The sequence below is a fragment of the Heteronotia binoei genome, chromosome 20 (genome assembly GCF_032191835.1).
Source record: "Heteronotia binoei isolate CCM8104 ecotype False Entrance Well chromosome 20, APGP_CSIRO_Hbin_v1, whole genome shotgun sequence".
Classification (NCBI taxonomy): domain Eukaryota; kingdom Metazoa; phylum Chordata; class Lepidosauria; order Squamata; family Gekkonidae; genus Heteronotia; species Heteronotia binoei.
In genome coordinates, this window is record NC_083242.1 from 16,687,287 (window position 1) to 16,703,847 (window position 16,561).

Here is a 16,561-nt window from a genome sequence, read left to right on the forward strand (position 1 = left end):
GTCGTGGGCAGAAAGACAGTAGTGAGAATCCTCCTCTGATTTTGAGTTGTGAGGGAGATGGCGTTGACTTTAGATTGAATGTAGAGTAGATAAAACTGGGCTGAATAGACTAACCGTCTAAGTAGAATGCATAATATAGAGGAGGTTGGCTTTGTGGTTGAGCATCTGCTTTGTGTGCAGAAGGTCCAGGTTCAAACCCCAGCATCTCGTTAAAAGAATCAGGTCATAGGTGATGTGAAAGTTCTGCACCTGAGAAACTGGAGAGGTGTTATCAGAGTAGACGGACCTGTCCTCGATAGACTTGTGGGCTGATTCAATAGAAGGCAGCATCGTGGACTGAGCCAGGACCCATGTCTTGATTTTTGGTTGGTACAGACATCATCTAGACTGGGAACCGCAGCCCAGATACCTAAGTCAAGGGTCTGAGTGGCCTCCCAAAATCGGTTTCTGTCCATCATTGGCTTGCAGGACAAATTGGCACGGGAATTTGTGAATGCCGCTAGCAGTGATTGCCTTATTTGCAAGGAGTTTTGTACACTCATGCTATGGTGGTGGGAGCAGAGTTTCATTGATGATCATTAGCAGGTCTTTTTTTGTAGCAGGAGCTCCTTTGCATATTAGGCTACACCCCCTGATGTAGCCAATCCTCCTGGAGCTTACAGTAGGCCCTGTAAGCTCTTATAGGATTGGCTGCATCGGGAGGTGTGTGGCCTAATATGCAAAGGAGTTCCTGCTACAAAAAAAGCCCTGATCATTAGGCATCCTGTTCAGGTGCAGAATTGTCATGTGGGGAGGCCTAAATGGGCTTTGCACTAGCTGGAAGAGCAGAACCATTTGCGTATCAAGGTGTGGTGTTCAGAATTATGACAGGGCCATTCTTGCAGCTGGTATCGTGAGCCTGATTGGAAGACAAGCAGCCACAATCCTAAGAGTTTTATTCAGGTGGTTTGTTTGGATAGAAATGAATGTTGCGGAAGAGGCTGAGTAGAGATGACCTCACTCACCCCAGCCCCACTCACCTCCAATGCATCCATGCTTAGCATTTGCCTGGAACCTCATGGGGTACACTCAGATGCATGCAAGCCCCAGGGAAATGGACAGTACCAGAGTTTTGTGTTGGCTGTGGCATCTGTGTGAAAAGTATGCTTGAATGTGGCATCAGGGCCAACCAAGCGTAACCCCGAGTGACCTCCTTCATGTGTACCCGAAAGAATATCTGACCAGCTGCCTGATGCTTCTCTCAGCTTGAGTTGCTGTAAAAGTTATAGTGGAGAAAAGAGAATCCAAGCTACCATTTGTAGATCTGAGAGTTGCCTTTAGTGTGGCGATATGCTGTGCCCATCCCATGAAGGACAGTCTCTGTACTTAGGTGACTGGGTAGCCCTGCAGTTCTAGGGAGTAAAATGCAGGACATGTTTGCTGCTATTCCAGGATTTCAGCATGCTGGGAGACAGTTTGGATTGTGCAACAAAACGTACCGCCTGTTCGCAAGGCTAATTGTCCCTTCAGAAAAATCATGAGGTTCTGCCTTTCCAAAGGGCTTGGGTCAAATGTCTGCGGCCACTTTTATTATTTGTCTGTTTCCTCCCCAGGAATGGGCAAGGAAGTGGGGAATCTCTTGTTGGAGAATACGCAGCTCCTGGAAACAAAGTAAGAAATGGGTTTTGTCATTTTTGTCAGGTGTGTGGCGTGTCTTAAGAGATCTCGGAGAACCTAGCCTCAGATGAGTTGGGGGTGGAGGGTGGATTTTTCCAGGAAATGAAAGGCTTCAGTGAATCCCATGTGTGCCAGAACGGCATTAAGTAACGTTCAGATGGCCAGACAAGGTTTTTCGTTGCTATTTTGAATAATTTTTTATAATTACAGTTCTACTGAGACTGCTTAAAATGGAGACAAACAATAAGGTTTTCAGAAAGAGCCGTTTTGGAGAGGCACTGTGCAGTATGCTTGCATATCTCTTGTTCCATTGTTGCCTCTGGCCAAGTAGGTTTCACAGGTTTTTGAAACCACACAGGAACCTGTTTTGCAGAGGTGAAAATGCAACTGAGTGTGCACACGCCGCACACATCTGTCCCTCTTCCAAACAACTTTTGAGTTGGGAAAACTGTCATCTGTCGCTAGCGTATAATCTAGTTGGTGGTCCTTGGTATAAGATGACGATGCTGTAATGTGAGGGTTTGCCTTGGATATTGATCATTTGAATCTTTTAAACTTCTCATCCACATCCAGACTCCCCACTCTTCCCCGTTTCACTGATGCTGCATACCCTTTTCATCATAATGCCATTTGTTTTCTTTGCCTTAAAGAAATGCCTTGAATATAGTGAAGAATGACTTAATTGCAAAAGTTGATCAGCTCACAGGGGAGCAGGAGGTGCTGAAAGGAGAGCTGGAAGCGGCAAAGCAGGCAAAAGCCAAAATGGAAGCCAGGATCAAGGAACTGGAGGAGGAGCTGAAAAGGTGAGTGACTTCCCCCTCCCCCAACTCCAGTGTCAACCATTTTTTAATTGGGACGTTTGTAGACAAAGTGCTGTGGCCTACACAGAGTCTCCTTCCCTCCTTGTGCTTAATTGAGATGTCGTGCCAGATTACACTCAAGGAAGCTTCTGCAGTTTTAGGTGATGTCCTGAAACATCATCTGAAACTGCAGTTAAATTTGATATTCAGAGGTGGTTTGCCATTGCCTGCTTCTGCCTCACAACCGGGGCTTTTTTTGTAGCAGGAGCTCCTTTGCATATTAGACCACACACCCCTGATGTAGACAAGAGCTCTCAGGACTCTTCATACAGGGCCTACTGGAAGCTCCAGGAAGATTGGCTACATCAGAGGGGTGTGGCTTAATATGCAAAGGAGCTGCTGCTACAAAAAAAGCCCTGCTCACAACCATGGTATTTCTTGCTGGTCTCTCATCCAAATACTGACCAAGGCCAAACCTGCTTTGTTTCCAAGATCCAATGAGGTTTGGCTAGCCTGGGCTGTCCACGTCAGGGCTGGTAACTTTCATCCAGATCAAATAAGAATCATACCATTTCCCATATAATGTTATTAAAGATTGTCAGCCGCTACCTCATTTAATCATTGATTGGTTTTAATGTGAATTTAATATGAATTTATTGTTTTATTATTGTGTTGTTCACCTTAAATGTTGTTAGCCGCCCTGAGCCTGCTTCGGCGGGGGAGGGCGGGATACAAATAAAATTTTACATTACATTACATTTACCTGAACAGTAAAGCCAAAATGCATACTTGATTGTCCTTCTGGGTGCAAGGGAACCGGAGGCAGGTGGATCTCCCACTTATTGCAGCTGATCTCCAGATGACCCAGACAGCTGCTTTGGAGGGCAGATTCTGTTTAAAACCCTTGTCATTTTGTTAGTGTTTTGGAGGGGACCCCCCCACCTCTCTGTCCAAGTTAGGATTGGGAAATTCCTGGAGATTTGGGGGTGGAGCTTGCGGAAGGCAGGATTTGGGAAGTGAAGGGGCCTCAGCAGGGTGTTTATTTATTTATAGTTGTATCCCCACAAGAGCCCTGTGGTGCAGAGTGGTAAAGCTGCAGTATTGCAGTCCAAGTCTGCTCAGGGCTTGAGTTTGATCCTGGCGGAAGCTGGCTTCAGGTAGCCAGCTCAAGGTTGACTTAGCCTTCCATCCTTCCAAGGTCGGTAAAATGAGGACCCAGCATAGATGACTGGGGAAGACAGTGGCAAACCTCCTCGTAAAAAGTCTGCCGTGAAAATGTCATGATGCGATGTGACCCCAGAGTCGGAAACGACTGGTGCTTGCACAGGGGATTTACCTTTTTTTACCTTTTAGTTGTATTCCACTCTCCCTGCAAGTGGGCTAACAAGCCAAAGATGGCATCATAAAAGTGCAGCAATCTAACATAAAACAATATCAATATAAAACCTATTTGACAATATTGAAGCCATAGTACATAAAATTAACACCTTTGGTGCTATTTCCAGATACATAGTGTAAGAGGTAGTTGGCATTCCCATAGTTCTTTATAATTCTGTAAAGTCCATTCTCTAGAGTGGTACATTTTCTTAAGGGGAATAGATGTCTGTCATCTGAATTTAAGCTGTAATTCTGGAAGATTTCCAGGCAAATTTGAGCCACCGTTGGCAAATCAGACTCAAAAGTCACCTATCCACAGCCCCTCTCCGACTTAAGGGTGCCAAATCCATCCTCCAGTTGCCAACAGATGCTCACATTTCATTTATTTAGGTATTTATGTAATTTATATCCTTGTTTCTTCCATCTTAGAGCTCGGGGGGATCCCAGGAGTTCTCCCATCCAGGCAACAACCAGACACAGATCTCCTTAGCACCATCAAAGTTGCTGTATGATGCGGGAAGCATCTGTGACTACAACACCTGTGGTGGTCTGCTTTTAGGGATAAGTGTAGAGGTGTTCACCTGTCACCCCCTCACTCTTGTATCAGAATGTCTCCCTCAGTGGGCTTTTTTTGTAGCAGGAACTCCTTTATTAGGCCACACAACCCTGATGTGGCCAATCCTTCTAGAGCTTACAGTAGGACCTGTACGAAGAGCCTTTTAAGCTCTTGGAGGATTGGCTACATCGCAGGGGTGTAGCCTAATATGCAAAGGAGTTCCTGCTACAAAAAAAGCCCTGCTCACTCCTAAGGAATTGTAACCTCTCGTTGTCTCTTTCTCCCTCTTTTTTCCAGAGTGAAGTCGGAAGTAATTGTTGCCCGACGAGAACCCAAAGAGGAGGTCGAGGATGTAAGCAGCTATCTCTGTACAGAATTGGTATATGACATTACTAAAATGCCGGGGAAGGGATGGTGAGGGTGGTGCTGGCGTGTTTTTTCCTCATTTACCTGAACAGTAAAGCCAAAATTAATGCTTTATTGTCAAGGATGGAATTCTAGCAGGAGCTCCTTTGCATATTAGGCCACACACCCCTGATGTAGCCAATCCTCCAAGAGCTTACAAAAAAGAGTCCTGTAAGCTCTTGGAAGATTGGCTACATCAGGGAGGTGTGGCCTGATATGCAAAGGAGCTCCTGCTAGAATTCCACCCCTGTTTGTTGTCCTTCTGGGTGCAAGGTAGCCAGAGGCAGGTGGTTCTGTTGGATATCACCAGATTCCAGTCCATGACCATCCACCTTGTGGACTCGATTACATTAAAATGGAAGCTGCCTTTACAACAGAGACTTTATTTATCAATTCGCTGCAAAGATGCTGTGTGGTGTCTTCATTTAAAAATGTGTCTATGGTGCTCGCTCTCCCACAAGGACTCCAGGGAGTTCTCAAATGATCCTTCAGCTATGAAGCTGGAAACCAGAAAGAATCCACAATAAGACCAATTCAGAAAGGGTGTCTTCAGAATTTTTTTAAAAGTCCACTTCAAAAGCCAAGCTTTTAGTTTCGCCTCAGTTGATTTTGTGTTCAAAATATCAAGAGAGTCATAGATGCTACTGGAAGCTGTGTTGGCACAATTTTGGCTGTGCCTTTCTGAAAAGTTGTGCTGACACAACTCACAACTGTGTGGAGACAGAAACCCTGAGGGAAATGCTGGCTGAAGGTCTCCCATTTTGGATGCCATGGTTCCCTTAGGGTCCAGTGTTCCTCAGGGGAATATCCTGTTAACCTGGAGAGGAGGAGGCAAAACAACCAGGGAGGAGCTTCCAAATTCCCTTTCAGAGGTCCTCAGGATGCCTGAGTCACTTTTTAATATGAGGAATATGCTACCTTAGCAGCTCCCTTTCCAGATCCTAGCCCAGTTCTTTGAAACATGTGGCTGTCCTGCTGTGAGTCCCACTGCCCAGTCGTCACATAGATTTGGAGCTGCCTTATTGCTTCTCTTGCCTGGTTCTCATTCCTTGCTCTGTGTTTTCTCATTCAGTTTGGTGTAGTGGTTAAGTGTGCGGATTCTTATCTGGGAGAACCGGGTTTGATTCCCCACTCCTCCACTTGCACCTGCTGGCATGGTCTTGGGTCAGCCATAGCTCTGGCAGAGGTTGTCCTTGAAAGGGCAGCTGCTGTGAGAGCTCTCTCCAGCCCCACCCACCTCACAAGGTGTCTGTTGTGGGGGGGGGAAGGGAAAGGAGAGTGTGAGCCGCTCTGAGACTCTGTCCTTGAAAGGGCAGCTGCTGTGAGAGCCCTCTCAGCCCCACCCACCTCACAGGGTGCCTGTTGTGAGGGAGGAAGGTAAAGGAGATTGTGAGCCGCTCTGAGACTCTGTCCTTGAAAGGGCAGCTGCTGTGAGAGTCCTCTCTGCCCCACCCACCTCACAGGGTGTCTGTTGTGGGGGAGGAAGGTAAAGGAGATGGTAGGCCATTCTGAGACTCTGTCCTTAAAAGGGCAGCTGCTGTGAGAGTCCTCTCTGCCCCACCCACCTCACAGCGTGTCTGTTGTGGGGGAGGAAGGGAAAGGAGATTGTGAGCCGCTCTGAGACTCTTGAGTGGAGGGCGGGATATAAATCCAATGTCGTTGTCTTCTTCTTCATTCCTGGATCAACATGTGTTTGGTTTCCTGACCGAGCAGCTCGATGCCACACCCTGGCAGCAGCATGCCTTTTGTACTATTGGCAGCGCTGTGTCACGATCCACTCCACCCATTCACTTGTGCCCTGGTGGCCTCATCGTATTCCTATAGGTTGTACTTTTCTTGGGAGCCAGCATTGCTCTCCTCTGCCCTGCCACAACTCCCAGTGCTGGCCTATCACAGTGCTCCCCTTGGCCTTTCCTAGTCCTTCTTTCCTTGCCCACAAGTGTCCAGCATTTTGAAACTGACTGATTTTGCACTTGTTCCGGGCGGAGAGCCCTTTTGCTCCCGGCGCTTCTCTCCGTTTTCACACAAACTACCCTGGAGCTGCAAGTTGGCAGCAGCAAGCAAGATACAAGCAGTTTCTGCTCGCCAAAGAAAAGTAGTGCACCAGCTCACAGCTCCAGGGCAGCTTGTGCAAAAACCGAGAGAAGCCCCAGGGGCAAAAGGGCTCTCCACTTAGAACAAGCCATAGTGTGAAATCGGTCTCTGTTTGTGAGAAGCATCCCAACTTTTGCAGCCACCAACCAGGCAAGCCCACGTAAATAGGCTTAACTGCATTCAGTTGCAGAACATGGCGAATGGGGATCTTGTAGGCAGTGTTCCCTCTAAGCCAAGTTAGTGTGAGCTAGCTCACACATTTTTGTCTTTGCTCAGGAAAAATGGCCCTGGAGCAAGCTAATGTATGCAGTAGCTCAAAACTTTATGCAAAGTAGCTCACAATAAAATAAAATAAATTTAATGGCAGTAGCTCACAAAGTAGAATTTTTGCTCACAAACCTCCAAAGCTTAGAGGGAGTATTGCTTGTAGGACAGAGTTCCAGAATGTGCTTTCCCTGAAAACTGGCCTCCCATCTATCCTAAAATCCTTGTAGCCTCCTGACCTGCAAGCCTGTTAATCTTTAGTGGTAGCTGTTTGGAAGGGAGGGGAATTTCCATGAGGGTTTTGCCCCTGAATGAACCCCCCCCCCCCGTGGCTGTGGGCCAGAAAGGCTGCATTTTGCATCTGTCCCTTCTCTCCATTGCCGCCCAGTGGTCAGCAGGATCTTCCCCTGAGTATCACCCAGATGATGAGAGTGAGCAGGTGAGCTTGGCCAAGCTAGATCAGAGGGGCCAAGGCTTTTCTCCAGCCCTGAGTTGCAGCTGTTCCTTCCATTATTCTCCAGTAGTATCTGGGAGCTTTTTTTTTTTTGCACAGAAAAAAAGCAAGCTGATTTTAATCCCCGTGAGCTAGTAAGACTGACTCACTAACATGTTTGATGTTAGTTCATAGACAGAATTACCTTTTGTTTTCTGAACAGAAGTAACTGTTTAAGCGTGGCAAAGGGGAATACGCTTTACACTTTCCTGATAACTTGTACCCATTCTTTATTCCTGGTGCAAGCTGGGGGCGGGGGGGCGAACCAGTTCTGCAAACTTCTAGCATGTTGTCAGGAAGGCACGTTTGGGAGCCACGTATTGGCTAGCGCTTATGCTGCCACCCATATCCTTCAGCCCCAGCCCTTGAAGTTATTTCGAAGCTATTTGTTAAAAGATTTTCTAAAATTTATTTTGGCAAAGTGAAGCATGGATATATAAATACACACACCGTATACAACGGAAGAGAGGACAATTGCCCTTTAATAATAAAGGGCAGTTTGTACGAGGCACTGATAGTGGTGAGGCAAATATCAACCAGTGAGTTTCCTCCCCCAGCATTCCAGAAACATGCAGAAATCCTTTATCCAGAGCTCACTCCATGAGCAAAGCTTGGGGTTGGGGGGTGAAGGTGACTTGATCCTATGATCACTTCCAAATACACGTAAAGGAAGTTGCAAAGCTAGGCTTATCCTTCAGGTGGAGAACACTCTGCTGCCACTCTTAAAGATTTGACTTCTGTCTTCACTGTTAAACTGTCTTCCTCCTTTGCTGTGTGTAGCACAGTTTTGAAATTAATTTCCTTTATTTTAAACAGGAAAATCTTTGCATCGCTTTAGTATGAATTAACTAACTTATATTAGTGTCTTGCTTTTAGAGGCATGTTAGTTAGACTGGGATGTTTTCTGGTCTGTTCCAGAGGCTTGTAGAATTAATTAACATTTTGTTAATGAGTTCTGCTCCAGAACTTTCCTTTCTAAGTGAGGCTGCTGCTAGATTACCTCGGCTAACATTAAAACACATGCTGGGCATTAGCAGTGTGAACATATGGAGCTGCCTTATACTGAATCAGACCCTCCTGGGTCCATCAAAGTCAGTATTGTCTACTCAGACTGGCAGCGGCTCTCCAGGGTCTGGAGGTTTTTCACATCTATTTGCCTGGACCCTTTTTAGTTGGAGATGCTGGGGATTGAACCTGGGACCTTCTGCTTACCAAGCAGATGCTCTACCACTGAGCCACCGTCCCTCCCTGTGAGGTGGGGTGTTGAAGAAGGCAAGAAAGAAGCTTTGTGACTTTAGTTGCCTGGCGTGTGCTTTACTAACCTGGGTCCCCTTCCATTTTCCATTGGCTGAAGCAGTCCTCCTCCCCTCTGCAGGACAACATTCCCATTGCCCAGAGGCGGCGCTTCACCCGTGTGGAGATGGCCCGAGTCTTGATGGAGCGCAATCAGTACAAGGAGCGGTTGATGGAGCTGCAAGAAGCCGTCAGGTGGACGGAGATGATCCGGTGAGGGAGGGACTTTTTGGACATCTTGATGAGGGGTTGGAGGCATGCATCTTCTACAATTCTGCAACTGCACCAGTCACTGGACATACAATTTAGCATTACTGGAGTAATATATATATATAAAAGACAGCAAGCTTCTAGCCCAGAAGTGGCCAAACTGTGGCTTGGGAGCCACATGTGGCTCTTTCACACATATTGTTTGGCTCTCAAAGTCTTCACCACCCTGGCAAGCAGCTTGGAGAAGGCATTTCTCTCTTTAAATCACTTCTCCAAGTCAAGCCAGCTGGCAATTTGGAGAATGCATTTAAAGTTCAAGTTGCTTTCTTTCCACCTCTCTCTCCTTCCTTCCTTCCTTCCTTCCTTCCTTCCTTCCTTCCTTCCTTCCTTCCTTCCTTCCTTCCTTCCTTCCTTCCTTCCTTCCTTCCTTCCTTCCTTCCTTCCTTCCTTCCTTCCTTCCTTCCTTCCTTCCTTCCTTCCTTCCTTCCTTCTTTTTGTGGCTTTCAAACATCTGACGTTTATTCTATGTGGCTCTAATGTAAAGCAAGTTTGGCCACCCCTGTTCTAGCCCCTAAATTTGCAAATATTGGTTTGGGAATCTGTGGGCATCACCTGGGAACAATCTACAAAACTATTCAGGAGTTTGTAGGCAAGAGCCAGCTCCTTGAATTGGTAGTTCAGTTTGTTTGCTTAAAACCACAGGTCGCTGCAAAATGTTGTACTGGTTAAACTCACACAATTATCTTTACAGAAATATAATTGATCAAGCTTGTTCCTATAAAACTAAATTAGGTGCTTGCTTCTATAAGAAACAGTGATAATTTATAAATGTCACAGATTTCCTTTCCCTCAGTTACACTTGTAGGAACAGTTCTGGGAAAGCTCTAGCCAGGGAGGTTATGCTCATTCAGAGAGCCAGTTTGGTGTAGTGGTTAAGTGTGCAGACTCTTATCTGGGAGAACCAGGTTTGATCCCCCCCTCCTCCACTTGCAGCTGCTGGAATGGCCTTGAGCCAGCCACAGCTCTTGCAAGAGTTGTCCTTGAAAGGGCAGCTTCTGGGAGACCTCTCTCAGCTCCACCCACCTCATGGGGTGTCTGTTGTGGGGGAAGAAGATAAAGAAGTTTGTAAGTCGCTTTGAGACTCTGATTCAGAGAGAAGGGCAGGGTATAAATCTGCAGTGGTCTTCTTCTTCTTTCCCTCTCCCCTTCCAGAGAGGAAACCTTTAAATCCATCTGCAATTTAATATAATGAACACCCACAAGCCATTTTTGTAAAGGAAAAATCACCTGTGGGGGTTGATTTTGTAACAGGATTAGAGCTGTAATATTATGGAGCAGTTCAGGAAGATGCTTTTTAAAGGGAGCAGTATTCCCTTGCAATGTGTCTTGTCCCTTTTACTGTGTTGTCTTCTACCTTCCATATTATGGCATTGCATGTCTTAGGTGGATTTTTTGGTTTGATTTGTTTTCTGATTCTGTGATCTATGGGCATTGTTTACTGGACATCTTACGGTGCCTGACTGAATGGCTTTCTATATTCTGTCATCCATTTTAAGTCTCAGCCAGAAAGGTAAATGGGGGAAACAGTTGGAGGGAGGAGGTGCTTCACCCTTTCCCCATAGTCATTGGTGTGAGACTGGGAAAAAGAACCAACCCTTGGCTATTTTTAAAGCTCTTTTTAAAATCTTTTGCACAGAGCTTCCCGGGAGCATCCATCGGTCCAGGAGAAGAAGAAATCTACCATTTGGCAGTTGTAAGTAATGGGTTTGTCCAGGGGTCATTTTATAGAAAAATAGGTGGTGGAACTCATTAGCATAACTCATTAGCATATGCTGCCCCCCCCAGCCAAAAGTAACCTGATGCAAGAAAGGAGAGCCCCGAGTGAACGAGGCCTGCTTGGGCTGGCTAGAGATCCAGCCAGCCCAAGCAGACCTCGCTTACCTGGGGCTCTCCTGGCTCCCCCCGCAAGTCAAAAGGCCAGCAAGCCACCCGCCACCCAACTTACATAAGAAGCGGAGAAATGGTGGTGCAGGCTTCTCCAGGGGTTAATGAGGGCTGCTGGGGTTGTGGCAAAGCCCCTGGTGGCTGGCTGGCTGCCCACTCTCCTAATCCAGGGATTGTTATGCTATTATTCAATGGACAAGGGAGGAGGAGGGGGAACCCTCAGAAAGGTTCAGGAGATGCGTTCCTGTGAGCTCCTGCTGAATCTGAGGCCTGGGTTTGTCTGATAATATTCAGAAACAGATAGAGGTGGTGAGACTTTGGCTAAAGCCTTTCTGGCTTTGCCTGGTGCTTCATCGGAGAGCCAGGATCACATCTATAAATACCAATATATTGAAAACTCTAATAAAGAATATTGTACCTGAAAAATACAAAAAAATTATGTTTTATTGATTAGAAAGGAGAGATTTAATACTTATATTAATCACTATCTATATGTACTTATAAATAAGTTTATGACCCCTAAACAGCACAAATCCTAATTATGCTTTAACAGTTGTGATTCTTTTACTCTGTATTGATTGGTTATAGTAATGTTATGCTTATTGAATGATTTAAATAAACAGTAAAAAAATGTTAAAAAGAAACCCAGCTGTTTTTCTAATGTAAATGACCTCTCTTCCCCCCCCCCCCCCCCCCATCTCTTGAGGTGCAATTGGCCCTGGTATAGAGAAGGCATACTTTCCCCACCATCTCATTCTTTTCACATTGGAGAAAGAAGTTCCCAACCAGTCAGGAATCACAGTGCCACATAGCCAGTTAGATTTGGCTCCCCAACAGGACTGACAAAAGAAACCCTTCTGACCTCCAAGACTCACATGAATGGGGGTTGCAACGATAAGGGTGATAACAAGCAGATAACAAGCCAGTTTTCTTATAAGGCCACATCAGAGGACATGAAGCTGCCTTATACTGAATCAGACCCTTGGCCCATCAAGGTCAGTATTGTCTACTCAGGGTGGCACAGCTTTCCAGGATCTCAGGCCGAGGTCTTTCTCATCACTTACCACCTGATCCTTTCAACTGGAGATGGCAGGGATTGAACCTGGGACCTTCTGCATGTTAAGCAAATGCTCTACCACTGAGCCATAAGCAGGGGTGGAATTCTAGCAGGAGCTCCTCTGCATATTAGGCCACACACCCCTGATGTAGCAAATCCTCCAAAAGCTTACAGAAAAGAGCCTTGAAAGCTCTTGGAGGATGGGCTACATCAGAGGTGTGTGGCCTAATATGCAAAGGTGCTCCTGCTAGAATTCCACCCCTGGAACAGTGTTTTCTTCCTTCATTCTGGATGAATGAACTTGCCCCCCTTTGGCATGTCCTGGCATAAACAGCTGACAAAACAGGTGGGGCAAATTTCTCATGGGGCAGTTTCCCTCCCAAAAAAATGCCACTCTTGACTTACCTCCCCCTCCCCCATTTTTATCTTTCTCTTCAGTTGCAGAGTGGGGGGTACTTTCCTTTGCATGGAAATGAGCAGTTCTGAGATACGCATGGGCAATAAGAACATTTGATGTGCTGCAGTGATTTTTGCAATATGTCGTTCATTGTTTTGATACCTTGGGTTCAGTAGTTCACAAAGTAGAATTTTTGCTCACAAGACTCTGTAGCTTAGAGGGAACATTGCTTGGATCCTACTGCTAATTATTAATATTTCCCTTGTCATTTTGAATTCTGTGGCCCTCTACATGGACACCTTTCAGGGATTTAGCAGCTACATAAAAACACTCCCCTACCTCTTCCTCGGGGGCTAATAACCAATTCAGGACTTAACATCTTTTTTGCTTCCTGCTTTGTCCTAGCTTCAGCCGCCTGTTCAGTTCCTCCTCCAGCCCTCCACCCGCAAAGAGAAGCTACCCATCAGTGAACATTCATTACAAATCTCCCACAGCAGCTGGATTCAGCCAGCGCCGCAGCCACACCATGTGCCAGATCTCGGCTGGGAACCGCACCCTTGAGTTCTTCCAGAAGAGTGAGTTGCCATCTGCTTTGGCTAACGGCTGATCCTGCTGTGGCTCTGCTTGGTTGCTTGGCAGAAACCAAAAAAGGATGGCTTAATCGTGCACCTGCACTGCATTGAAGGTGGGGCTGTGGATACTCCTCTGTTGGCTGATGTCAGGTCCAGAGCTTGGCATCTTGGGAATCTGTCTTTCTAGACCTGGAGATGTGCTTGAATGTAGGTGTGTGTTGGCAGAAGATATGTCTGGGGAACGCTTGTTGCAGTCTGGGTCTGGGACCAGAGTGTCTTTCTTGATTCTCCACCCCCTCCCCTCTCTTTTCATGCATAGCTGCCAAGGTTAATGGAGGTGACAGGTTTGGGATGGAGTCAGAATTCAATCCAGTGGAGCCAAAGAGAGGTTTCACAGTTCAGGTTACACAAGGGTCAAGCCTTGTAAATGCTGGCTGAAGAGAGAAGAGCCGGAAGTGGGAGATGGAGGTAGATGGGAGATCGAGTTTCCAAGCCAGTGAAAGCCAAAAGCAAGCAGGACTGTCTCTCCTGATATGTTTGGTGTTGTGCAGACCCAGTCGGTGTAGTGGTTAAGAGCGGTGGACTCTAATCTGGGAGAACTGGGCTTGAAGCTGCCTGAGAACTGGTTCATCTATCAAACTCAGCAGAGTTTCCATCAGCTCCAGTGGTTTTCATGCCATTTATTGCACACAAACCACACTTTTGCAGTTCAGTTCATGGCTGAACTATGAACCAAATATCAAACTGGTAGGAACTGGAACATTAGTTTGTGAATTAAACCAGTTATATCACTTCATCAGCCATTTAAAGTTTACGCCCCTGCTTTCTGCTCCCTGTGGCTTTTCGCACAGTCCAGAACCATTTAAACCAAACAGCTGAGGAGCAGGGAACTGTTTTTTGTAATGAGCAAAAGGCTGCTTTCTGCTCTTCATGAACTGCTACAGGCTACAAAAATTTGTGAAGGTTAACTCTGACCTGGATGGACCAGGCAAGGCTTATCTGGCGGGGGAGATACCTTGATCACAAAGGAGGTTTTCCCGGGGTGAGTTTCATCCATTGCACTCTGGGTGTGCTGACCCCTGCAATTTCCCCAAATGCGGGGAAATCGACTGCATAATTTGTGGTAGTGGGGGACTGCGTTCACGCTTTCCCCTAAAATTTAGAGAGCCAGTTTGGTGTAGTGGTTAAGTGTGCGGACTCTTATCTGGGAGAACTGGGTTTGATTCCCCACTCCTCCACTTGCAGCTCCTGGAATGGCCTTTGGTCAGCCATAGCTCTTGCAGAGGTTGTCCTTGAAAGGGCAGCTGCTGTGAGAGTCCTCTCAGCCCCACCCACCTCACAGGGTGTCTGTTGTGGGGGAGGAAGATAAAGGAGATTATGACTACTCTGAGATTCAGAGTGGAAGGCGGGATATAAATCCAATATCATCATCATCTTCTAAGCAGGTTCGACTCTGGCAAGTACTTGGATAGGAGACTTCCTAGGAATACCAGCAGTCAGGAGGGCAGGGGCAGGCTTTATTCAGCCACGTCCCTGAATATCCTCCAGGCCCCCTTTAGGGGTCAGTCACCGGAGGTCGCCATGACTTCCAAGTGCACACACACGCATACATGCAGATGCATGCACACACAGAAATACTTTTTAAAAAAATTGTGACGGTTCATGGCTGTTCTTCAGTTCATGAACATTGCTTTGTGAACCACGAGCTGGACAAAATTCATGACAGATGTGAGTTCATCAGCTGGTTCGTCCCCATCTCTAGCCCTGACTGTTCCGCCGATCAACTTGATTGGGCATTTATGAATTCTGATATTATGGCGGGATGGGGAGTTCTGTGGCAATAACTTTCTGCGCTCTACTCTGCCATGAAGCTTCCTGGGTGACATTAAGACTGTTACTCAGGGCTGTTGTGAGGAAAAAATGAAGGAGGGGAGAACCATAAACCTTGCAGAAGAGCTGGGGCAGCCACATTCTCAGCCTAGCCTTAGGCTTTTGCTAGGAGAAAAGAAGAACCATGGAAGAAAGGCAAGATCCTAGAAGAATGTAATAAAGTATATATTTTAAAACAACTGTCATGGTGAAAGGTAATGTTGGTTGATGCAGGAGTCCAGAAGATGGCCTGGAATTTGGACTGACGCTCATCTGTGTTGTTTTTATCTCCCTTAATTCCTTGCGCCTTCTGTTCGTTGCTTTTGTGAATGCGTTCAACGAGACTTTGCACCTTGGCTTCATCCTCTTTTCTCTTTGCTTTCTGCTGCCATGGCACCCGCTTCCTTGACCCTCTGCCTCTTGTCTCTTAAACCATAGATTGAGAAGTAACACTGTTGCTTCTCTCCTCAGTGACTGTACGTCATCCGCACGTCGCGAGCAGAAGCGCGAACAGTACCGCCAGGTCCGGGAGCACGTGCGGAATGATGACGGTCGCTTGCAGGCTTGCGGGTGGAGTCTGCCCGCCAAATACAAGCAGGTAGGATCCAGCGGATCGGGAGGCGGGTGTGGGAAGGTGAAGGTCAAGGAGAACATCCAGTGTGAGAAACCTACCAGTCTTCCCTTGCTGATAAGTGACTCTCAGGAGAAACTCTGCTTGACAGTCCATTTTGTCCAGTATCTTGCTTTCCACAATGACCAATCTGATGTTCCAGAAGACCCCAAAGCAGGGCACAGTGGCCAAAGCCCTCCAGCAACTAGTATCCAGAGTTTTACCTCCTATGAACTGGGATGATCTATTTGGCTTTCAGTGGACCCACCCTACATTAATGTCTCTTGCAGTTCCATAATCAGGGGTGGAATTCTAACAGGAGCACCTTTGCATATTAGACCACACACCCCTGATGTAGCCAATCCTCCAAGAGTGTACAAAAAAGAGCCTTGTAAGCTCCAGGAGGATTGGCTACATCAGGGGTGTGTGGCCTAATATGCAAAGGAGCTTCTGCTAGAATTCTACCCCTGTCCGTAATAATAAAAATATAAACTGCCCTCCCCCCAAAAAGGGCTCAGGGTGGTGAATATAATAATTAAAACATAAATTAATTAATCATCCATTAAATTAATCAGTTTACCAAATAAAACCATTAAAATACAGTCTTATCAGTGATGGCATTCAGTATAAACCTCCCTCTGTGGGGACGGGGCTGATCATGGCCCAAGTGTGGTGGAAACTGGTGCTGTCTTGGCAAAAGACCATAAGCTTGGCAGAACATCTCTGTCTCGCACATCCTGCAGAACTGTACTAGTTCCTGCAGGGTGTGAATGTTACCAGGCAGAACCAAGGCTTTTTCTGAGCAGGAACACAAAGGAATGCAGTTTTGGCTGACTTGGTGCCAGGGGGTGTGGCCTAATACGCAAATGAGTTCCTGCTGGGCTTTTTCTACAAAACCCAGTGCAAAGCAATGGTGATTTCAGGAGGTGTGGCCTATTATGCAAATGAGTTCCTGCTGGGCTTT

The 16,561-nt window shown here is 46.5% G+C and overlaps 1 protein-coding gene and 2 non-coding genes across 3 annotated transcripts in view; 2 read left to right on the forward strand and 1 right to left on the reverse strand.

The window, feature by feature from the left end:
- The window catches only part of MAPK8IP3 (mitogen-activated protein kinase 8 interacting protein 3), a 92,584-nt gene that overhangs the window by 47,960 nt on the left and 28,063 nt on the right, over positions 1 to 16,561 (forward strand). The window contains exons 12-18 of the mRNA XM_060260427.1: positions 1,593 to 1,650; positions 2,307 to 2,459; positions 4,687 to 4,768; positions 9,021 to 9,151; positions 10,845 to 10,901; positions 12,952 to 13,125; positions 15,459 to 15,585. Of these exons, the coding sequence (XP_060116410.1) occupies positions 1,593 to 1,650; positions 2,307 to 2,459; positions 4,687 to 4,768; positions 9,021 to 9,151; positions 10,845 to 10,901; positions 12,952 to 13,125; positions 15,459 to 15,585 (782 nt within the window). The remainder of the gene's footprint in view (positions 1 to 1,592; positions 1,651 to 2,306; positions 2,460 to 4,686; positions 4,769 to 9,020; positions 9,152 to 10,844; positions 10,902 to 12,951; positions 13,126 to 15,458; positions 15,586 to 16,561) is intronic.
- TRNAV-AAC (transfer RNA valine (anticodon AAC)) lies at positions 12,174 to 12,243 on the reverse strand. Its single transcript has one exon. It is a non-coding gene; the product is annotated as a tRNA-Val (tRNA).
- On the forward strand, positions 14,110 to 14,273 carry LOC132588622 (U1 spliceosomal RNA). Its single transcript, XR_009556512.1, has one exon. It is a non-coding gene; the product is annotated as a U1 spliceosomal RNA (small nuclear RNA).